The sequence below is a fragment of the Micrasema longulum genome, unplaced genomic scaffold (genome assembly GCF_059751315.1).
Source record: "Micrasema longulum isolate JH-2025_06_02 unplaced genomic scaffold, ASM5975131v1 h1tg000731l, whole genome shotgun sequence".
Classification (NCBI taxonomy): domain Eukaryota; kingdom Metazoa; phylum Arthropoda; class Insecta; order Trichoptera; family Brachycentridae; genus Micrasema; species Micrasema longulum.
The window spans coordinates 226,369-251,297 of record NW_028277926.1 but is presented as its reverse complement, the minus strand read 5'-3'; the positions used below and the strand labels follow the sequence as shown (position 1 = coordinate 251,297).

General features: G+C 34.3%; 2 protein-coding genes and 1 long non-coding RNA gene across 6 annotated transcripts; 2 read left to right on the top strand and 1 right to left on the bottom strand.

Moving 5' to 3' along the window:
• Positions 1-1,144: 1,144 nt before the first annotated feature.
• Positions 1,145-5,923, top strand: LOC148279343 (uncharacterized). 2 transcript variants are annotated; one of them, XM_088230128.1, is made up of 4 exons: positions 1,149-1,232; positions 2,878-3,047; positions 3,147-3,384; positions 4,535-5,923. In XM_088230128.1, exons 2-4 carry the CDS (start codon positions 2,916-2,918, stop codon positions 5,275-5,277), a joined length of 1,113 nt encoding a protein of 370 aa, XP_088086254.1. In that variant the 5' UTR covers positions 1,149-1,232; positions 2,878-2,915; the 3' UTR covers positions 5,278-5,923. The 2 variants fall into 2 exon arrangements, with proteins under 2 accessions (XP_088086253.1, XP_088086254.1); XM_088230127.1 differs by having other exon boundaries at positions 1,145-1,232; positions 2,878-3,384.
• Positions 5,924-9,903: 3,980 nt separating this feature from the next.
• LOC148279342 (uncharacterized) lies at positions 9,904-15,200 on the bottom strand. Of its 2 annotated transcripts, none has more exons than XR_015822921.1 (3): positions 15,086-15,200; positions 13,695-14,303; positions 9,904-11,636 (listed from the first exon to the last, which is right to left on the bottom strand). It is a non-coding gene; the product is annotated as an uncharacterized LOC148279342 (long non-coding RNA). The 2 variants fall into 2 exon arrangements; XR_015822922.1 differs by lacking the exon at positions 15,086-15,200 and adding an exon at positions 14,976-15,015.
• Positions 15,201-16,598: 1,398 nt separating this feature from the next.
• Positions 16,599-22,858, top strand: LOC148279341 (uncharacterized). Of its 2 annotated transcripts, none has more exons than XM_088230123.1 (3): positions 16,599-16,696; positions 18,953-19,259; positions 21,447-22,858. In XM_088230123.1, the coding sequence occupies exons 2-3, from the start codon at positions 18,992-18,994 to the stop codon at positions 22,691-22,693; spliced, it is 1,515 nt and encodes a 504-aa protein (XP_088086249.1). In that variant the 5' UTR covers positions 16,599-16,696; positions 18,953-18,991; the 3' UTR covers positions 22,694-22,858. The 2 variants fall into 2 exon arrangements, with proteins under 2 accessions (XP_088086249.1, XP_088086251.1); XM_088230125.1 differs by lacking the exon at positions 16,599-16,696 and adding an exon at positions 17,429-17,508.
• Positions 22,859-24,929: the final 2,071 nt, after the last annotated feature.

Genomic DNA, 24,929 nt, shown 5'->3' with positions numbered 1-24,929 from the left:
TTTTACTTTACAAATCCGGTGCAAAAATGTCAATTTGAAGATTACAAAAAATACGACTTCATGGTTTTAAAAAATAAGAGAGATATATAAAGTCTTGTGTCCTATGTCGACTAGTATGACATCACAGCCACACAAGAAATAAGTATTGTTATAGGATATTGATTTGCGAGTGCGGATTAGAAAGATTAACACAGATTTGATTTTAAATGTTTATTACCATAAGTTACAAACTATATTACCACCATATAATTTTATGAAAAGGAATTCAAATATTCATTTATTTATTTAAACGCCTTGTGAGCTTTTATATGTTTAACATATATTAATATAGACAAAGACATGTATTTTATACAAAAGTAGCAAAAAATAAAATTGAATTAAGAAGAATGGGAAAAATAAAAAACTGTCTTACGTATTAGTAAAAAATATATATGGGTATACGTATTTATAGTACACACATATATTGCAGTGGAGAGAACAGAACTGATTTTTTTCATTTCATTTATATTAAGAGAATTTTTAAATTAGAAGTTGGAAAAATAATACTTAAGAATACATTTTATATAAGTTAATAAAAGGCACACAATTAAAACCAACTTAGTATTATTTAGGTATTTAAATTTGAAGATAATAAATTGATAAACTGCCTTTTAAAATTCAAAAGTTTCAAATTAAATTTATCGATATCATTTGCGTAATCATTTGCAAAAGCATGAATTCTCTTCATTAGAGAGTGCACTGTAGTTTGTTGTAGATACATTTACATGGAAGAGTTTATGAAATCGGATAACCCGGCCAAGCGAGTTCATTAGTTTAAACAGTTGGAAAGAGTCAAATATTGAATTTAATATTTTAAATAAATAGTTAAAACTGGCCAAGGGCCCTGCGCACAAATGAGACGAAAGATCATGAAGAAATGCAGGGAGCGTGACCTTTCAAGTGTCATATGAAGTATGAAGTGTCGTGTCGTATAGTATAGAGTGAAGTTGGGTTCGTATCAAGTTTTCCTACTGAAAAGGCGTTCCAAAGTTGGCAACATGATGATGTTTATATCAAAGTAGGTACTTCACTCTCCGCTACACTGTTGTTTGTGTCTATAACCTTCTATATCGTCGTAATACCTTTTGTGATATTGTCTATGTGCTTCCTCGAAATGGCCGCTCTGCGTGTTGTCATTCATCATATCAACCATTACAGCATTCCGTGTTCCTAAGGTTTTGTCTACATAAAAAGTGAGTTTATTATTGTTTTTATTAATTCGTCTTGGCGCAGGATGGCGCAGAAGTTTTTGTTTGTAAATAAAATTTCAATTGCATGTAGTATCGTGCCCGTTTACGGAGGGCTGTTCTAATACCCAGGCTTCAGTTGTAGTCAATTTCTTTGTAAAACTGGGGAAGGTAATAATTTTTAAGTACTGAGCTCCCTTGCGATAGTATAATATAGGTTATTTTTTTACTTTCACCTTTACTTATTTTTACACGACATATCTTAGATTCTCACTCTCTCGTTCGACAGCATCACAATGGCGCCCAACGAGGAGCGCCATTGTGATGGGTCATTGTTCTTCGACTGGCACCTGTTGTAAGCGTAATATTATATTTGTAATGATTGAAATCTTAACAAATTACAACAAGGATGGAGAATACCCAAAATTAGGGAATATGGAAGTCTAGGCATTTACAGGGCTTATGACCTGTCATTAGCTGGTTTAAGTGACCACTTTACACACTGTGTAACATTCACCATTTTGCCTATGTTTGAATATCTATATTTCTTCAATTCTTCCATTTGTTGATTTTAGTGAAGTTAAAGAGCCGAAACGCTTATTATTGTGAAGAGATTCATCTGACTGAATTATTTCATATACTAGGCAACGGCTGAAAACAATTTTCCAATTTTTAAATTTCATCTTGGACCAGTTGGTTCCATTACAATATTCGAGTTTGTCCAAATGTTTGTAGACAAAATACTGGATTTTACCCCCTCGGGAGTCATTGAGATTAACAAATTACAACAAGGATGGAGAATACCTATAATAAGGGAATATGGAAGTCTAGGCATTTACAGGGCTTATGACCTGTCGTTGGCTGGTTTAAGTTGCCACTTTACACACTGTATAACATTCACAATTTTTCCTATGTTTGAATATCCATATTTATTCAATTTGTCGATTTTGGTGAAGTTAAAGAGCTGAAACCTTTATTGTTGTAAATATGTTCGGCATACTAAATGGTATAATCGATGTTCCATCATTACTGGGACCAGTAAAATTCAATATTCCGACTCGTAGATTGAGAAACAATAAAGTACTGTTCATCGATCAGCATAGAACAAACTATGGCCTTAATTCTCCAATAACCCGTCTTTGTCGTATTGTTAACTCAATACAAGATCTGGACTTTTTTGGTTTAAGTTTACAACGATTTAAACGAGTACTAAATAAATAGTCCAGATCTTGTCTCGATGTCCCTTATGTTTGTCAATGCTTCTTTTTTTTAAATGTTTTAAACTATTCCTTTATTGTAATATTTAAACCTTATAAATTGTATACATGGACAATGTCCGTTAATAAATAAATAAGTAAATACGAGATTCATCTGACTGAATTATTTCCAGTCTTTTGTCTACAAACATTTGGGCAAACTCAAATATTGTAATGATTGAAATACATTAATAATAGTCTCGTCTGTTTGAGTTAATACTTAATGGATGGAAAAGTGATGTCTTCAGGTGATGCCGATGATAATGCTTACGTTTAGAAATACGCCTAGATTCCTGTTATTATAGTTAAATACGATTAGGCGTCGTGAAAGCAAGGAAATAAGAAAGATGTTAAATGAATATTTAATATTCTTAGTATATCGTTTACAATTTCAGGTAATAGATCTTCAGGAGTGAGGTATTCGTATACGATTATGAAACGGATCGCGTCCGTGAGTGTCAAGACTGAACCGGAGACTGACGGTGTAAAGGGAGATATTATCCATACTGGGCAAGAGACGCCATGTCCTTACAAAAGCGAGGAACCAGGAGTTACTACCGTGAAGGTTGAACCGGGGACTGGTGATGAAGGAGAAATTCTCCATACTGGGGAAGGGACGCCATGTCCCTACAGAAGTGAGGAATCAGGTGTTACTACCGTGAAGGCTGAACCGGGGACTGGCGATGAAGAACGAAAAGATCTCCATCCTGGGGAAGGGACGCCTTGTCCCTACAGAAGCGAGAAAACAGGCATCGTTACTGTGAAGGCTGAATCGGAGACCATCACTGAACGACAGTATACTATAGAAAGTGATATACAGATCTTTACGGAAATCGACGTGTGTTATCCCGATTTAAAACAAGAATGTTTGGAATCCTCTCGCAACACTGAAGTTGACTCTAGTAAGTAATGCTGCATTCCACTTTACCATTCAGGGAGTATAAATTGTAAATACAAGTGTGAAATGTAATATTGTTGTCAGTAATATTGTGTGTGGTTAGGCAGTTCTTATTGTAGTCAGTAGCTGATAGGGGTGAGTACTAGAAACTTCCTATACTCACAGTGCCGAGTACTGAGTATCATCTGTGCCCGCCAAATCTATACATTGCCAACCGTACTCAGTTCGCCGAAACTACGCTATTTCAATTTAATATATTTTATTTTACTAAATATGTTGCTACAGAGAGGAAAAGCATTTTGAGAAGGCAATATGAAATTCTAGGCATTCACATTGCTTATGACCTGTCATTAGCTGGTTTTAGTGGACACTGTAACATTTACCATTCTTTTGAATTTCGTGAAGTAAAATAGCTGAAAACTTTATCATGTGGGTGAGTTTCATCCGGCTAATCCAATTTTCAAAAACATTTTTCCAATTTGGACGCCTCTTGCAACATACCAGTTACAACAATGTTTCTAATGTGTCCTTATGTTTGTCGACAGGCTGAATTTCCTCTGAAAATTTGTTGAGATCTAAATAACTCCCTAGGGAGTAAATCCAGCCTGTCTACAAACATTTTGACGCACTCATAACATTGTTACTCTATGTTTAACTTTTGAGCGTGATACAAAACCGAATAATCGGTAATTTACTTAATCACTTCTATTTTAAACATTTTATAAAAATGATGCATAATATATAATCACACATAACGTATTTATAAATCATGAAACAAATCATAGCATTTAATAATAAATTAGTGATCATATGATGTCGGCTTCGTGGTATAGTAGTTAGTGCGCTTGCCATGAAATATTTATTCAAAAAGGTGTTTTTACATTAACATATTTTATAGCCCTTGGAATGAAACGTCAGAATCATCTTACCTTCATGTATCGACTGGTGTACCAATGCAGTGCCCTATGCACCATTAGTTGCGTAAAGGGGGAATGAAGATGATAAATCATGTAATGCAAACGTGGATTAGCTCAATCAATATATAAAGTTTCGCTCTAGGCCTAGTCAGAATTACAAGCAGGGCCCTGGTGTCCGCTAAACGCTGGCCCAATTCTTCCCACTAGGACTATCTTATATTATGACTATCTTTTCAGGCACTGAGTCGACAGCATTATTTGTGGAGAGTATAAATCTACCGTCTCATAGCGCAGAACCACTACCTGAGTTTGAATACAAAACACGACAGAAGAGGAAGACGAAGAAACCTCGTAATGTAAATTTGTTGAAAAGCGCCAAGAAACTGTTTACATGCTCAGAATGTAATTATACAATTAAACGGAAGTGTCATTTCAAACGGCACTTGTTGATACATATTGACGAGAAACCGTTCAAATGCTCAGAATGTAATTATAAAACTCGACACAGTAATTGTTTAAAACAGCACATGTTGATACATTCTGATGACAAACCGTTCGCATGCTCAGAATGTAAATACACAGCGCGACAGAAATACAGTTTTATTCAGCACATGTTAATACATACTGGCGAAAAACCGTTTGCATGCTCAATATGTAATTATGTAACTCGACTTAAGAATAGTTTAAAACAGCACATGCTGATACATACTGGCGAGAAGCCGTTTGCATGTTTAGAATGTAATTATATAGCTCGACATAAGAAAAGTTTAAAACTGCACACGTTGATACATACTGGCGTGAAACCGTTCGCATGTTTAGAATGTAAATATACAACTTATCGAAAAAGCAATTTGAAACAGCACATTTTGATACATACTGGTGAGAAACCCTTTGCATGCTCTGAATGTAAATATTCAACTAAATGGAATAATATTTTGAAAAATCACATGTTGATACACAGTGCCGAGAAACTAACATAGTTTTCAATAATTTGGTCAAATTTAAAAGAAGAGCAGCCAGCAGAAAAGTCAACAATTGAAGTGGTTAACCTGCTCAGTAAATTTAATTATTTATTTTGTATTTTTTAATTTTAAATTATAAAATAGTTACATGTTAACAAAAAGAAATACATAATAAAGCTAAAATACAGAAACAAAAAAAAATAAACGAAATATCACACCGCCCTTGAATCTGTAGCAATCGCACAAAATCTTTAATCCGAGTAATTTAAAAAAAAAACATTTCGTATTCCAAGTGACTTGCTCTTCAAAGAATTCAGAGTACTGAATATTATTCAACCGTATATATTGAGAACGGTAGTGGTTACACACATCAATAGACATTTACCCGAGCGTCAACCGCAACCACAACCATAACACAAGATACTCTAATAGGGATCTGATACTAAGTGAAGGGGTTAACACTGTTCTGGCATCGAGACAACACTATTACGTAGGCAAAAAGGTCCATAACCTTTTGTCAGAATCGTGGAAAGACGGGAGTGTTGTCAAGTTGAGGAAGATGTTGACCTCGCTCTTTCGTGACATTGGTCGTAGAGAGTCAGAAAAGTTGATGCATGCCACGAATTGGAGATTCTTACTGGATGTCGAAAATAAAATATGAAAATAAGGAATCATTTAAAAAAATATATCTATAGATGGCAACCATGAAGTTTCGCATAAATAAATTGTCTATGTTTTTATGAATGTATGTATGTGTATGCGCATGGGTGTATGTATGTGTGTGTGTATATATGGGTGTATGTATGTGTGTGTATATATATATATATGTATAAAAAATGTGTATACGAATAAGTTTATATTTTATTTGTCTGTTCTCTCTATTAATTTGTTAACTATTATTATATCTCTTCAATCCATGCCTCATGTCTGAGGATAATGATTACGCCTGACTCCAGGCTTGGCTCGTCTGTGGACAGTCCCCCTCCATCTGGAACGTTCTTGTGCTCTTCTATAGGCATTCGTCAGTGATGATTCTGATAACTCGGTGACTGTGCCGCTCCATCTTGTCGGTTGACGTCCACGCGACCTTCTCCCTTTCGACACTTCCCAGCTGAATAGTTTTCTCCAAACTATCAGAGTCTCCCCTGGAAATATGCCCAAAGAGCTGCAGGATTCTTTTCTCGCACATGGATATCAGTCTTTCTCCCATATTATTATATATTAGAATGTAATTGCCTAGCTTGGAACGGGGTATGTACCCTTGTTAGCTGGGCAAAGTGAACGTAAAATTGTATTTTGATAAAAGCTGTAAATAAATAAATAAATAAAAAAAGAAGAAACCTCTTGTGCTTGCTGTGGGATTATAATATTAATAATTTAAGTTTAAAATAAATATATATTTCAAAAAATAAATGAAGGTATATAAAACTTTTTTTATAAATAAGTGCGTATACATATGCCAAATGCGCATGCGTGCGAACGCATGTATAAAAATCCACACATATACACACAACGACAACTGCTGAATTAATTTCCAGTCCTGATGATGTCCAAAAAATAAATATATTCCAACCTACTGCAGAGGACGATCGTCGATTATCGATAGCATGAAAGGTGATTCCGCCCTAGGTTTTGATGGTCTTACTGCTGAAACCTTAAAATATGTAAAATAAAAAACCCAGGTTCCCATGCAACTATAAAAAAACCATAGTAACACCAATTTTTAAATCAGGAAATCCAGAGGAAATAAATAACTACCTACCCATCTCCGTAATATCTAACATTGCAAAAATAGTTTAAAAAAGGATGTTTGATTTTATTCAACGAAATAATATAATACATGACAACCAGTTCAGATTTATGGAAAACAGAAGTAGGTACCCAACCAAGATGCCATAGAAAAATTATCAAACTTTATACATTTCCACGAAACCGTCCACTTTTGCCCAAAGAGTCTAATCTTCAACCTTTTAAAAAATATATTTCCGTTTTCAGTAATTTCCCATCACTAATGAAAGCATCAAATTGGAAAAATGATAATGAAAGTAGGTTTAATGCTGTCGAAATGCGATCCCTCAGGCGAATGTGTGGTAAAACGATGTATGATGTCGAGATCCGTGAACTATGTAAGGCTGAGACTTGAATTATCAACAGAATTCAGAAAGGGTGCTGCATTGGTAGATTAGCAGTTCACAATGGAGTCCCGATCACGACTCTGATGTATGAGAGTGAAGTATGAACTTGGAAAAACAGGAATGAAAGTAGGCTGAATGCTGTCGAAGTGCGATCTATCAGGCGAATGTGTGGTAAAACTATGTACGATTGATGCACAAATGTTGAGATCTGTTCATTATGTAAGGCAGAGATAATAATTTTCGACAAAATCAAGAAAGAAGCTCTGCGTTGGTGTGTACATATAGAGTAAACTCGCATGAGAAGATGTATGAATATAGAGGAAGCGAGGACTGTATGCAAAGACAGAGCGATATGGCGTTCTATCCTCTGTGTCTATCCCTACAGGTAAACGGCGTGATGGTTTGTTTGTTTGTTGTTTGTCCACCTCGAGAACTAGCGGTAGCCAATTGGCCATGCTTGTTTACTCAGGCGTGTAATTCGATTCCCGATACATTCGACATTATTATTGGTCAAACTATTCCTCGGACTAGCATTTGAAGCGGCAGAAAATCACCTTACGATTATGTAACTAGACCCCGACCAGTGGAAGGAGACACTTAAATGACAAATGTTATCCCGTTTTGCGTAATTCTGTAATTGGAGATAACATATGCATACGGGATGGTATAAATTAAAATGCATCAAATATAATTATGTAAGCAATAGACACATAATAATCCTGTATATTCGTTCTTATTTTTTAATTTAATTTTTATAATCGTATTTTTTATTTACTTTTGGTAGACTGTAAGAAATTGCTTGTGGTTTTTTTTTTTAAATATATATTTGGACCCCTGTATTTAGTAGCCTTACGTGTCATGTACAAGGCTCGTACTCGGAAAAAATCGTTTTATTTGTCTTGGAAATAGGATGTTCGATCACTGATTTTGGTTTATTACCTTTATGAGTCCAATCACCATTGTTGCAAAGTTCAAGAACAATGGCGCGTGATAGCTACTTTTAATTACAGTGTGGATATCTTTTAAGGATATTCCATCTTTCCTGCATTATGCTTCAAGATAATGGCGTTGTAAACTGAAAAATGGGCACTGAAATAACAGATGTTCGATACTATGTGAATAAATATCATCGCATGGAGGAGTCATCATTCCTTAATTTAAACCTACATAGGTAACTTCTCGTAGCTCCGTGTCCGGTAAAAATTTGGGCCTTTCGAAAGTACTTTGGTGAAGGTGACGGAAGTTTGCTGCATCAGCCAGCGTTGGGTTTAGTGATTTTACCTGTAGAAGAAGCGCGGTAATGATCCTCCCAACGCTGCTGCGTATTTTGTTTTATACAGCGTTTAGCAAAGCTAGGGGAAATTCTGAGAAGAAAGGTGCCGTTCTTTTACAAGTTGCGGCTCTTGCTCGTTCATCCGCTCTCTCATTTCCTACGTTACCGGCATGTCCTCTTGTCCAGCATATTCGAATAATCATCCCTTTTATTTTTAGATGCTTAATTTTACTCTGAATATCTACAATGAATGGATTTACCGACCGAGTATCAGTTATAGCTTGAACGCCCGAACGACATAACCCATCTCAATTGCTTGCGGTTATAAGTCCGCCATTTCACCATGTGTACCTTTGTTATTGTTTTTATCGCATTGTGCATTATGGTTAATAAAGATTTATTATTAATATCGACGAATATCAACAAAACATATGTTTAATTCACAAATAAAACAAAATAAATTGGTGAAGTTTTCCACTTACTTGACAATAAGACTGAATACTCGTAACATATTTTTATTATATTTTTTAATATTTTATTTTATTCAGAAAACATACATACACACAGAATTAAGAATAGTCCAGAAGGAGCGTAGAATCATATATACATCGGACTGTGTCCAATAATTCCCCCACTATGCCTCACTTTTCCGCACATTTTTATAATTGAAGTTAAAACATATTAAAAAAAATAAATAAAACAAATTTGTTTTTAACCACTAATTTTTATTTTTCACCGACCGGTTTCAAAGCAAACAAGCTTCTTCGTCAAGGTTTACGTAACTAATGAATTGATTCCTTTTTTTGTAAGGAGAAAACGACTTGATTTATTGGGTCCACGTGTAGTATTTAGTGAACATGATAAAAAAAAAAGGAATCAATTCATTAGTTACGTAAACCTTGACGAAGAAGCTTGTTTGCTTTGAAACCGGTCGGTGAAAAATAAAAATTAGTGGTTAAAAACAAAGTTGTTTTATTTATTTTTTTGAATGTGTTTTAACTTGAATTATAAAAATAAATCTATTTTATTAGTTGGTTGGTTGGAAGAAATTGCCATTTGGCAATGAGCCCGCCAATGTACAATTGAAATATATGTACAAAAGTTAAACAAAAAAAATGAAAAAACTGTACAAAAAATGGAATAAAAACTAATACGGTTCGGTCAATTTAACCCAATTAACTGTTTTCGGTAATGCTTAAGGTCGCGATAATGTTTTAAATGAAAACCGCCGTGTTCAATTTTACGTGTTCATATTTATTTGATATTTAATTATAAGTGTGGATATGAAGCAAAGTGTAAACGCACCCAAAAAATCAAAATCCACAAATTAATAGCTCTCTAGGGGGTAGAGAAGATTCAGAATAGCACTCCAGGTGGCCCAAGAAAATAAACGATCTTAGGTGTTGATGCCCGGTAGCATTGCATAGCTTTAAGATTGAAGTGACGTTTTAAATATGCGTTAAGTGTAAGGAGCTAGCTATGAGTGCATTATTTTTACTATATTACCCAATAAGATTTTTTTCCGAATGATTTTCAATTGAAATTTGGGTTTTCGGGCTAGTTTTAACTTCTAAATTATTATAATCAACATAAATCTCCATTTCAGATGTGTCCGAAAAGCCAAATAAAATAATGATTATAGATCAACCATCGCGGCGACTCCAGGACCATTGATCACATCACAATTCTCACAATTCAAGTAAATTAAGCCATCAAACGAGAAAGTACACAAAAACAGTCGATTTATTGGCCACGCGTCTATAATAACCTTTAGTATTAGTAATATAATCCTATGTGATTTGCTGAATAATTCGTTTTTCTAGAAAACGCACATGCACAATCGGAGCAGTAGAATCGTTAGTTGCCAGTATGAGTCAACATATGCTTTGCTAAGTAATTTTTACGTAAACATTTATATTGGCACTCTGAACAAGAGTATGGTTTATAGCCGGAATGAGTTAACATGTGTGATTTCAAATTATGTTTTTGAGAACATTTAAATTGGCATTCCGAGCACGCGAATGGTTTCATGTGAGTGTGAGTTAACATGTGCGATTTTATATCATATTTTCGTAAAGATTTATATTCGCACTCCGAGCATGAGAATGCTTTCTCGCCAGTATGGGTCAACATATGCTTTGTCAAATAACTTTTACGTAAACATTTAAACTGGCACTCTAAACATGAGAATCGTTTCTCACCAGTATGAGTTAACTTGTGTAATTTCAATTTCGATCTCTGATAACATTTATATTGGCACTCTGTGCATGAGAATGGTTTCTCGCCAGTATGGGTTAACATGTGTAATTTCAAGGCAGAACTCTGTACACATTTGTATTGGCACTCTGGGCAAGAGAATGGTTTCTCGCCGGTATGGTTCAACATGTGTAATTTCAAAGCAGAGCTCTGTAAGCATTTATATTGGCACTCTAAGCATGAGAATGGTTTCTCACCAGTATGGGTTAACATGTGTAATTTCAAAGCAGAGCGCTGTAAACATTTATATTGGCACTCAGAACATGAAAATGGTTTTTCAACAGTATGGGTTAACATGTGCGATTTCAAATAAGATCTTAGAGCACACTTAAATTGACATTCTGAGCATGAGAAAGGTTTCTCGCCAGTATGAGTCGACATGTGTAAGTTCAACGTATCTCTCCGTGAACACTTAAATTGGCACATCGAGCATGCGAATGGTTTCTCGCCAGTATGAGTTAACACGTGTGATTTCAAAGCAGAGCTCTGAGAACATTTAAATTGGCAGTATGAGCATGAGAATGGTTTCTCACCAGTATGTGTTAACATATGCGATCTCAAATTACTTTTTCGTAAAGATTTATACGGGCATTCTGAACATGAGAATGGTTTCTTGCTAGTATGAGTTAACATGTGCGATGTCAAAATAATCCTTTGAGATGAATTAAATGGACACTCTGGACAGGCGTAATATTTCTGACTTGCTTGTGACCCTGAAAAAAAAACACAAACAATGTAATAGTTTAAACTGCTGTACATTTTACAACAACATTGTGGAAAATGAGATGAGTGTGGAAGTTTCTTCGACAAGCAAGTAGTATTTTCCGACAAAAAAATAATTTGAAGCGCTATCTTTGTAGCTATTAATTATTCATCATCATTCCCTTTCGGCACCTAATGGTGCATAGGGGCATTGTAGTACCAATCGCAGCGTATCATGATCATCTTTGTTACGTACAGATAAGGCGATCGGTCTTACGCTTCAGGTACCAGTAAGTGGACTATGAAATGATCAAGTGTAAAAACATCATTTAAAATAAAATTTAATATCAACCATGTCGGGAATCGAACCAGAGACTTCTTGCATGGTAGGCAAATGCGCGGACCATTACAGCACGAGGCCGACGAATTATATAAAAAATTTGAATTTAACTACTTAATTTACTAAATGTTATTTAATATTTGTAAATAAGCACTTACCGACTTTTGTATATCTACCAGTTTCGAGACGCACCCGTCTCTTCGTCAGGGTTTTGCATGTTGGTTTAATTGGTGTCCTGACGAAGAGACGGGTACGTCTCGAAACCGGTAGACATAGAAAATTCGGTAACTGGTTATATACAAATATTTAATAAAATTTAGTCAAATGTTTGAACACAAAGTTTATGCTTTAAATATTGATAATAATTTATATTATATTTTATAATAGACCGGTAACTGAAGATGAGAAGATGTGGATGTTTAAACATAGGCAGAATAATTAATGTAACACAGTGTGTAAAGTGGCCACTTAAACCAGCTGATGACAAGTCATAAGCCATGTAAATGCCTAGACTCCCATTGTCAGTTCTCAAAAAGGTTTTGCTTCTCTGTTGCAACAAATTTAGATCTTAATAACTCCCTAAGGAGGGAATCCAGACGGTCTACAAACATTTGGACAAAGTCAAATTATTGCTGAGCTACTAAATGTGCATCATCATTTTCTGATATATACATTTTTCTTAATTTGTAGTAAAAAGTAACGGAACTTTATTTTGTAGATATAATCAAATACGTTGATATTCCAATAGAAAAAATCCATTCGAATGTTTCCTATTAAAGTAAATAAAACTCACGTTAAATATTATTTAAAATATTCAAATTTGTTAATGAAAATCTTTTGTTTACACAATATTATTTTTTGGTATGTGTATATATATTTACATATTTATACACACACAATTCTGGGTTTTATCCCAAGGGGGAGTAGGTATATTATTATTTATATCACTACAGAGATGGGTAGAATTTTTGTTTCAAGATTATGGATATTCGAGCGTTTACAAAGGGCTTATGACCTGTCATAGGTTGGGTTCAAGTGGCCACTAGCTACATAAATAAAGTAATTTGCTTTAATACTTAACCTCAATATCAAATACATAGATGGCGCTCCAAACGCGCTAGCGAAAGCTTTCCTTGTTTCATGACATATATACAAAAACCAAAAATGTCACTGATATGGATATTCGCTAATAAGCGGAATGGGGAATGTTGTAGAATTCTACATAAAAGTGGCCACTTGAACCCAACCTATGACAGGTCATAAGCCCTGTAAACGCTCGAACATCCATAATCTTGAAACAAAAATTCTACCCATCTCTGTAGTGATATAAATAATAAAATCTTTTGTGTTTATAACGTTAAAAAAACTACTTTATATTGCATTTATCGACGATTTTTGAATACGCATCACAATAGATGAACCCGATTGAATTGAACACATGTTTTTTTTAGTACATTGAATTATCCTCGGCAAGATGGTAAGAATGTATATAGTTACAGTTGTAAAGGTAAGTTTTATGTCTTTACCGCGTGCCTCTTAAAAACTAACGGCTGTTACCTCCACGAACTTTCTTTCGAAAAGTATCGAAAAATATCATGAATCAACTCTGCTGCCATCTCAATATTACATCGGTAATTATGCAAAAGGAGTTTAGGTCCTCTGCGTACCGTCATACATAGTCCATAGACGTAATCTCGGAGCTTATAATGAAGGAGAAAGTATAACTTACTTGAGGAAATTTCATCGCAACGAGAAGAATCCAAACATTCTTGTTTAATGACAGGATTTTTAATATTCTTATTTGTGGAGATATTTTTATCACTGGTTATGCTAGGCTGGTAAGTACTGGTCCCCGGTTCAGCCTTTGCGGTAGCAACAATCAGTTCCTCGCTTCTGTAGGGACGTGACACCCCTTCCCCAGAAGGGAGAATTTCTACTTTTACATAGCCAGTTTCCGGTTCAGTCTTCACGGTTATAATACCCGACTCCTCTCTTCCGTATGGAGGCGACGCCGCTTCCCTAGTATGGAGAATTTCCACTTTTACATAGCCAGTCCCCGGTTCAGCTTCCACGGTAGCAGAATCTGGCTCTTCGCTTCTGTAGCGACGTGACGCTCCTTCCACAGTATCGAGAATATCCTCTTTTACATCGCCAGTCCCGGGTTCAGACTTCACGGTAGCAACATCTTGCTTCTCACAACTACAGGGACAGGACGCATTTTCCTCAGTGCGGAGGATAGCTCTTTCTACATCACCAATCCCCGGTTCCACCTTAATACTCATTAAAGCTTCCATAACTCTGGTTTTGTGAACGGATACAAGAACATTTTTTGGTTTATCTGAAAATAAATAGCCATAAAATAAAACAAAATATATAACTCAATCACAAAATAATAAAATTAAAAGGCAAAATAATTGTCACGAAATTTTGGTTTTTATATTCGTAAAAATATAATAAAGTGTTCAGTAGACTCAAATCACTGTTTGATTTCTAATATCAAAAGTTTGAATACGGAATTCTACAAAATAAACACCAAATCAATCAATAAATAGAAAGCATTGAAATGTTTTAATTAATTTGAAAAATACACTCTTGAGAAATGATAAAAAAAATGTCATGCGCTTAAAAGTTAACATTAATTCTTAAGATGTTATGAACTAACCAAATAAAGCAAAAATACTTTTCTTTTAATAATGAAGGCGAGACTGAATAATTCCAACAAAGCAAACGAGACAGAATCTCAAAAACATTCAATATTTTGGGCTTTCTTTTTTTATAAATCAATACTGTACTTACAAACATTTTTTAAAATATAAATCATACGTTCTTGTTTTTAAGATCGCCTAGAGTCGTCCTGTAATTTTGATTAGCCTCGGTGTTGTATATACCATTTATCAACTATAATACTCATTAAATTAAACATTTTCAACAAGAATTTTCTTGATAACAAATTCACAGTACTAATTATTCCATAACACGACTGATCCACACAAGGAGCAGAAGAATTTACCTTTAGCCAAGACGCTTGCTTCACGAAAGCGAGTTCCGTTTTCGATTATATTGCGGTGCTGCAAATAAAATGTACTTTATTCTACTTTACATATTGAAATTGTAGCTTACTTTTTGCGGTGATTAGTAAGAAAAAACATAGTATATTCTTCCAATAATATTGTAATATAATATGTATTTATGGACCACGAGCCACGAGGGACGCGCACTTTTAGAGTTTGACAGGAGAATCACAGATAAAATATATAATGAAGAATTTAGAATTTAAACTATGGAGAATTTAAAGTATAGACAAACATAGATATTACGGCTAGATGGAATTTTGAAAATATAAAATTATTATTTTTGTTCTTATTAATAAATTGAAGCCCGATCAATTTAAAAACTCTGTGGGATGTTAAGTAAATTTGAAGTAAATTATTGTGTAATTTTTTTTCGCAACAGGCAAAATTAGTAGCTCACAACGGTTTCCTGGTCACGACCCTGATGTATGGGAGCGAAGTGTGGATTTAAAAAAACAAGAATGAAAGTAGGCTGAATGCTGTCGAAATGTGATCTCTCAGGCGAATGTGTGGTAAAAGTATGTACGATTAATGCAATAACGTTGAGATCCGTACATTATGTAAGGCAGAGATAAGCGTTATCGAAACAAACAAGAAAGGAACTCTGCGCTAGTTTAAACATATAGAGCGAATGGACGGTGAAAGAACGACTGAGAATATTTTCAATCCGAATGTTGATGGATGCAGAAATAAGGGAAGACCGAAAAAGACATGGCATGGCCGAATCCAACAAACACTTGAACGTGTTAAAAGTCAGAATAATCGGCGCTCGTGCATGGGGAGATGAATGTAGATGAAGCGAGATCTGTATGCAAAGATAGAATGATGTGGCGTTCTATCCTCTCTGCCTACCCTTACGGGGAAATGGCGTTATGGTTTGTTGTTGTTTTCGGAGAAAATTCAGAGGACTTAAATACTTAATGTTGAAAATAATGTTTTTATTTCAAATTTTCATACTGTATATTTTCATAATGTAAACAATTATCATATTTTAGTTTTTTTTTAACTTTCAATGTATTTTTTTCCAAAAGAGACCTTTAAAAATATTGCAAAAGAGTATGAAAATTTCTTTGTAGCCTGATTTTAAACCAGTGTAAGTACTTGCGTGCAATATTTGGTTCTTACTTTTCTCTTATTTAATATACAGTTTATTTATTTTTTATATCGTTTAAACCGTCGTTGCTTTATTTAAAATAATTGATTAAAAACATATTATTGAATATCAGGCCGCACTATTTTTATATAAACATTTTTAAAAGTTTCTATTTACAATCATTTTACATTTTAGTCTGTTTGCAGTTAAAAGAAATAAATAAATTATGTTTAATGATTTTATGCCTTTGTGGGACTTTTGTTTACTATTTTTACTGTTATAAAATATGTATTTTATTTCTTTGTAATTATCCTTTATTTTTTAATACTCTGTTTTACCTCTTATGTATATTGTACCCAAACAAAAATTTAAATATAAAAAAAGTGTACAAAAAAATTAACCAAATTAGTAAGGTAGAGTTGTTTATGCCTTTTATCTTCTATGATGTCGTAATGCAATCTATGATATTGTCTATGTGCCTCCTCAAAGCCGCACCGCGTGTGTCATACATCATATCAACCATTACGTGCTGTATTCCGTGTTCCCAAGGTTTTGTCTGTATAAAACGTAAGTTTATTATTATTATTATTAATCCTCCGTAGCACGGAAATTTTCGTTTGTAAATATAATGTATTCATTTTCGCAGTCTCCAATCCTGGAAATTGGTTTGCAGCCAAGTCCCGCACCTCGTCCTCCACTGATCTCCGTTCTCTGTTCTCTGCAGTCCTCTTCAGCTCAATACACGAGGCGCAGTTTAAATCCTCGCACACTTGCTCCAAATACTCCCGTCGGGGGCGCCCTCTGAGATTTGTCCTCAGCCATTCCCTCTACTATGTCACGCAAGAGACCCTCATGACGCATAATGCGGCCGATCCACCGGGATCGCCTCTCTGAGATGGTTTTGATTAGGTGCCTCCTTCCTTCGATTCTGCTTAGAACCTCGAAATTCTTAATATTCTTATTTAGCACCACATCTCAATGGCCTCTAGTCTTTTTTTATCTCTTTCGGTTAGGCGCCATGTCTCACAACCGTACATCAATATGCTCCATACATAAATCTTGGCAAGTTGCTTGCGGAGTTTCAGGTTTCTGTTGTTTGACTTAAACATCTTTGATTTTCTATTGAAAACAATCCTCGCTTGATGTATGCGGGTCGACTTCACTTTTTAATCTACCATCCCAGGTGATCCTTCTTCCGAGGTACATAAACTCTTTGGCGTTTTTCAGAGTTGCTCCTTACATTACTACATTTATAAAATTTCTATTGCTTAGAATAATATGCCCCATTTCCCAGAGCGCTAGGTATTCAAATAACATGTCCACTTCTAGTTGTATGAAAAATTATTTTGGCCACCCTCAATTTTTCTATAAAACTGTAGGTAAGTAATAATGTTTAATATGTGTTCATAAATGTTCTGCTCAATAGTTGTTATAATTTTAAACTAGGTTTTCTTTAAACAATTAAACTTACCATACTTAGAAAATGCACTTTATGTCCCGGTTTTACTTATTGGTCCCGGCCGGTTTGGTGTTTTGCCCCGGCTAAAGCGAAAATAAAATAAAAATATAATTAAGTGCTAAAAACAGTTAATTCCAGCTAGAACTGGTACAATACAAGACAATGAAATAATATTGTTCATTTGCGTCAAATTTTGGGTTTAGAATAAATTATCTTTATCCATGTTTATTGTTTAATATATAGAGGCTATTTGCAGATTTAATATATGGTTACGAATCTTTGTTTTTTAAATATTCTACCATTATAATGTGCGTCTGCGCATATTTTAACAATAAGGAGATTTTCTAATAATGTTGTCAAGCAATAACCAATTAAGCGATACAATGCTGTTTTTTTTATAAACGGTTAAAGTTTTAAAAATAAAGGTAAAACGTACAGAATATATCAGAAGAACAAGAAAAAATTAAATAATTTGGATTTAATAAACAAATTGAAATCAGAAACGCAATTTTCAACAAACTTTGTTTTGTCGCTAAAATGATTATTGCGTCCAAATAATTTATACCTTTGCCTTCCCCCCGTAAGAGCAATCATAAGTAATTATAAGCCCACTTTAGCCGCTATTACCGCCCATGCTTTTTTTTGGCAGCATACAATTTTTAAAAGATTTTTCTATCGAATTCCTTTATTTGTTATGTATATTTTTTGCAATTTCACTTTTTACCATCTCCCATACATTCACTATCGGACAAGAGTCTATTTGATTTAATTTGTTAAATGATATTCAGGCTGCCTGTGTTTTCATTATTTTTTTCCCTAAGATAGCGTAACAGGTACAATTTACAAAACGAACGAAGGTGCTACAGTTAATCACCTTATTTCCACATTTATGCATTGGGCACTACCTGACACTCCAATCGCAGCGTATTTAAATATTTTTTTGTTAAATGGAAGGCAAGATAATAAGTCTTAAGACTCAGGTACTACTCTAGTACTCAGGTACTGGTTAGTGCTTTCGCCTACCATTCTTGAAATCCTGGGTTCGCTCTCTGGTAAGGTTAATATGAAATTTTGATTCTAAAGGTCATTCTATACCACAATATTTCATTTTATTGGTCTGGCACCTGCTATAGAAATAACACGTTATTTGTTTAGAATAAAATCCATTTTTAATAGTCTTGTTTTTCTCGAGTGTAAAATAATCATTATTAATAATCTTAAGATGCTGACATTCAGTAATGCGTCTAGATTCCCGTTTAAATAATAAAATACGATTTGAATAAATCTTATTTGGTGAAAATATTATTTCGAGGAAAGTTTGTTAAATGAATATTCAATATCATGTATTTATGGTTTACTTTCAGGTGATTGATCATCAGTTGTGAAGAGTTCGTATAACGACTATGGAACAGATCGCTCTAGTGAGCGTCAAGGCTGAAGCAGAGACTGGCGATGTAATCGGACATATTTTCCATACTGGGGAGGGGACGCCATGTCCCTACAGAAGCGAGGAACCAGGTGTTGCTACCGTGAAGGCTGAACCTGGGACCAGTACAGAACAACAGTATACTATAGAAAGTGATATACTGATCTTTACCGAAATTGATATCGATTATCCCGATATAAAACAAGAATGTTTGGAATCCTCTCGCAACACTGAAGTTGACTCTAGTGAGTAATACTACATTCCACTTTACCATAATTTTAAGTATGAACTGTAAATAAAAGTATATTATGTAATATTGTTGCCAGTAATATTGGGTTGGGCAGTTCCTATTGTAGTCAGTAGCCGCTAGGGGTGAGTACTACAAACTTCCTATACCCACAGTGCCGAGTACCGAGTATCATCCGTGCCCGCCACATCTTTACATTGCCAACAGTACTCAGTTCAGTTCTGGCCGAAACCACACTATTTTATTTGGTATACTTCATTTTTAACAATAGGGTATTTTCACGTTTTTTTTTTATTTTGCAAAAAAATAGAAAAAAAAAATTACGATGGTAACTGTATAGTTTTTATTTTTTTATGTCCACGCGTTAATTTTTCAGAGCGGTTTAAAAACGTATTCTTTGAATTGGCGCCAAAACGAACATTCGGATGCCGTATGGGCTTGTGACGTCACGCGTTACGAATTTGACTGACCGTTCAAACAAATTTATACGAATTTGTATAGCCTACGTGTTGTTTTTGTTGTAATCGGTTGTTTTACACTGTTTTAACTAATTAACGCGCATAAAATGTATTTAGTTATAAGATACAAGTACTGTTTAGTTCCGATGTGCACAAACACTACAGTGAAGACGCAAAATAAAGCTTTTTGGCCATTCCTAGTACCTAATGAAAAAATGCAGAAAAAATGGTTGAACGCATTTGAACGTTATGAAACGAGATGTTAAAAAAAACAAACCACTATTATTTTTTCCGTAGGTCTTGTTCAGTACAAAATACTATATTTTATGATGTAGACGGTAGACTATAAACATTTACTAACAGTAGGTACTAAAATCAGCACTTATAAAGCTTGACAGGTACTACAATACTAAAATAGTTTATTCTTTGAACGTTATTGTTTATATTTGTATTATATTTCTGTACTTATGTTACTTAGTTTAATTTGTGGAACTGTTGGTTTTCTGTATGAATAACAAATAAATTACTAAAAAATTGCTGTATGAAAACCTACCTTATTTATTTGTGAAATTTATTGCATTTACAAAATGGCAACTGACCTTGAGATGCTGGACAGTCTTCACACTTGCAGGAATCTATTATTTCCTAGACTTCATCGCAAATCAACGTCACCGAGTACGATTTGGTTCTAACTTCATGTTCTGCTGGGGTGACTCGACCTTTTACCATTCAAATATCACCCGTCCGTTTTACTTGAATGTAATCTATGGCATTGTCTCCGTAATTTACCCTAGCTGATATATTAATAAGTAAATCACATTTAATAAAAAAAGGCATTAACACGCACTCGAGCAATAGAGATGTTTACAAGCAATGGTATTTTATGGATTATGTTGTGTCAAAGTCACGTTACTTCCCTTTTGCATTAAATGTACGCGAAACAATATATTTATAGTTCATGCAAATAATACAACTATTTAAATGAATACATTCTGGAAGCAAACATTATATGTTTGCTTACCTTACGGCCTTTACATTTCTATACTCGGAACTTAAAAAGTTTGTATTGGATGAGAAAAAAATACCCATCATGATTATATCTATTTTGGGCAATTTATCGGATTTTCCTGGTAAAAAACCAATTTCAGTCATAATGCTATGGATGTTTATAAATGAAAACAAAAAAAAACAAAGGAAAAGACGAAATTTAACTATAAAAAACAAATGAAAAGCCACCAGCCGCCCGCGTCGGAGTATCTCAGTATAGGATTTGAGTGAACGTAGGATATATAAGTCACGCGTGACGTCATCAACCCTTTTGGCCAGTTACGGGCCGTTTTATTTCTATCAAACTTCAAATAGGAAATTATAAATAAAAACATTTGTTTCAGATTTTGATAGTAATATGGTTCCAATCGTAAAAATATTCTTCAAATACTGAATACATTACAATACAAATCATATCCCCAGTTTATAAAATACCCTATTAACCGTGATGGAAAACCTCCGCAAAAAAATCGGCAAAGTACTTTATTCATGATGCCAAATATATAATCACACAGGCGAACGTATTTATAAGTTATGATAATATGATACCAGCGTGGATTATCGCAATCAGTATGTTTCCCTGTAGACCTAGTCAGGGTTTACTACAAATGTGTCCCTTATATCCACAAAACGGTGGCCGAATGCGTCCCTCGAGGTTTATATTATGACTATCTTTTCAGGCACTAAATCGACAACGTTAGTTTTGGAGAGTATAAATCTACCGCCTCATAGTGCAGAACCATTACCTGACTGTGAAAATGAATCACGACAGAAGAGAAAGACGAAGAAACCTCGTAATGTACATCCGTCGGCAAGTACTGACAAGAAATGGTTTACGTGCTCAGAATGTAAATATAAAACTCTATACCAAAGTAATTTGAAACAGCACACTATGAAACATACCGGCAAAAAACCGTTCGCATGCTCAGAATGTAAATATACAACTCAATATAAAGGTAATTTGAAATATCACATTTTGATACATTCTGGTCAGAAACCGTTCGCATGCTCAGAATGTAAATATACAACTCGACAGAAAGGTCATTTGAAACAGCACATGTTTAAACATTCTGAAGAGAAACCGTTCGTATGCTCAGAATGTAATTATGTTACTCGATACAATAATAATTTAAAACAGCACTTGTTAATACACACTGGCGAGAAACCGTTCACTTGCTCAGAATGTAAATATACAACTCAACTGAAAAGTAATTTTAAACAGCACATGTTAATACATACAGGCGAAAAACGGTTTGCATGCTCAGAATGTAACTATGCAGCCAAATTCAAAGGTCCACTGAAAAAGCATATGTTGATACATACTCATGAGAAACCTTTTGCATGCTTAGAATGTAACTATGCAACTAAACTCAAAGGTGAATTGAAACGGCACATGTTGATACATACTGATGAGAAACCGTTCGCATGCTCAGAATGTGAATATGTAACTCGACATAAGAAAAGTTTAAAACAACACATGTTTAAACATACTGGCGAAAAACGTGCATCTCGATGGAAAGATAATCTAAAAAGGCACATTATGATACACGGCGAGAAACCGTTTGCATGTTTGGAATGTAAGTATACAACTCAACGGAAGGATTATTTATTGAAGCACACGTTGATCCATACTGGCCTAAAACCGTTCGCATGCTCAGAATGTAATTACATAACTCGACAAAAGCAAAGTTTGAAACAGCACATGCTGATACATACTGGCGAAAAGCAGTTTGCATGCTCAGAATGTAAATATATAACTCTATGGGAGTGTCATTTAAAACGGCATATGTTGATCCATTCTTCTGAGAAACCGTTCGCCTGCTTGGAATGTAAATATGCATCTCGGCGGAAATATAATTTAAAACAACACATGTTGATACATACTGGCGAGAGAAAAAGCGCAGCAAGCAGAAAAGTCAACAGTTAAACTTGTTACCCCTCTTGGTTTATTTATTTATTGATTTACCCGCCCCACGGGCTTTTACATTTATTATAAATACATTCAAGTGCAGCAGTGAAACATAAGTATGTACGTTTAGTTTAAATTAAAGGTAACATAAGAAAAACTAAAAGATGCAATAATAAATAAAAATAAGGAAATGTACCAACATAGGTGCATATCGAAAGTATATCGAAAAATATTTAATAAATTTACATATAAAAACATACGGACATACATACACATCCATATGCATACATACACGCATATACATACATGCACGTTTATATACATACACATATATGCACATACACATATATACACATAAGTATATACATTATTATAGAGATACATGAGAATAAAAATTAGTAAATAAAGAACAATATTAAGAAGTTTTATACAGATTAATTTATAACCTTTTGAATACTTAACCTATAACTATATAAAGAAAGACGAAATATATCAACTTCACCATACTCGTTACCTAGCCGCTGGCTGCTGGCCGGTGTAGACTAGGTATTGGTGAATTGTAATAATAATTATGACTGCCAGGAGGTTTTTTTTTATTGAATATTTTTTTTTTTACAAAATACATTTTTGAAATACAAAATAGGTAAATATACAGAACATCTTATATATAACGTTTCTACCTCTCTAATAAAATAGATACTTGTGTTTAGAGAGGGAGTTCGTTTCACGTTTTTTTTTTTTTTAAACAAAGTAAATTAAAATTAAAAATAAATAAGGTAAATTAAAAATAAAAAATAAACATTCTTTGGTACGGAGTCTAGGAAGGGGTGAGTCTTAAATGTTTTTTAATTTTAGTTTTAAAAGTTTGATAATTTTTTATAGATTTTAAGTTTTCCGGAAGTTTTTTTTACCTATGTACGCATAATGGTTTAACGCTGCTGTTGTTTTACATCTAGATTAAAAAAATAACATTAGCTGCCGAGTATTTCGCGCAGGTACTTTTATACTGATAACACTAGTAATAAATCATTTATAATTCTTATTTTACAAAGAGTTGACATATTTAGTGTACATAATAAATTATCGTTATCAATATTTCCAGTGGGTATAAAAGTTTGTAATTGATAAATCTAAATAATTTATGTTGTACTTTTTCTAACTTTAAAATATGAACATTGTAATAAGGTGACCAAATTGTTGAATTGAATTCTAAATTACTTCTAACCAAGGCACGTAAATGGCACTTTGAGGGTAGTGATGGAATTAAAGTCCTTTACAGTTCGCTGCAAGTATCCAAGGCATTTCATCGTCTTATTATGGTATCAATGTGAGGAATAAATGACAATTTTTCGTCAAAAACTTCCCCAAATCCTTTATTTGCGTTACTCTTCCCAGATTGATATTATTGATGTTGTAATCGAATAATATAGGTTTTTTACTTCTTGTTAATGATATTACACAACACTTGTCTACATTTAAGTAAAGTTCATTTTTCTAGCACCAGTTGTACAGCCTTACCAAATTTGACTGAACAACTCCACAATCGATATCAGAGGTAACAGTTTTGAAATTTTGAGATCGTCGGCAAAGAGAAGAACGTCTACTTTCTCAAATATAGACACAACGTTGTTAAAAAATAAAGAAAACAGTACTGGTGGGAGCCTTGTTGCCTTGGTGCCTCGACAGCAATCCAAGGTCTCTAGTTGTGGTAATTTTCCACCCGAGTACCGTCGAACGTAATCCGACACATCCCGACCGCAGGTTTTGTCAAAAGATGCCAAAACCGCTGCCGAAACTTATTTTATTAACCGAAACTGGCAAAACCAAAACTTCTGTCGGTCACTTATAATAATGTTTTTTACATACGATGTGGTCCGGACGCGCTGGAGACAATGGAAGCCGCTACACATATTTTGTAAAGTAAGTATGTTTTCAATTTTAAAAAATATTTATTTCAATCGAATATTTAGCAGTATGGGGCCCTGGTATTTGTCAAAGCAGAGTTCTGAATCCACAATAAAGGCGATTGTTCCACTTTTGGGTTCGGTTTTGGCTTTACCGGGGGAAATAGAGAATATGATATTTTCATGTTGATTTTATGTATATTTTGTATGATTATTATATTATGTTCATTGTGGTTTTGTATGTTTCGCGGCGCGCAGTCTACTGCCGACTAAACCCGTGCGCGGGAGAACGTCGCTATTTACGATGCCGGCCGTCGGGTAGAGTAAGAGTGCGGGGAGCTGAGCGAGCT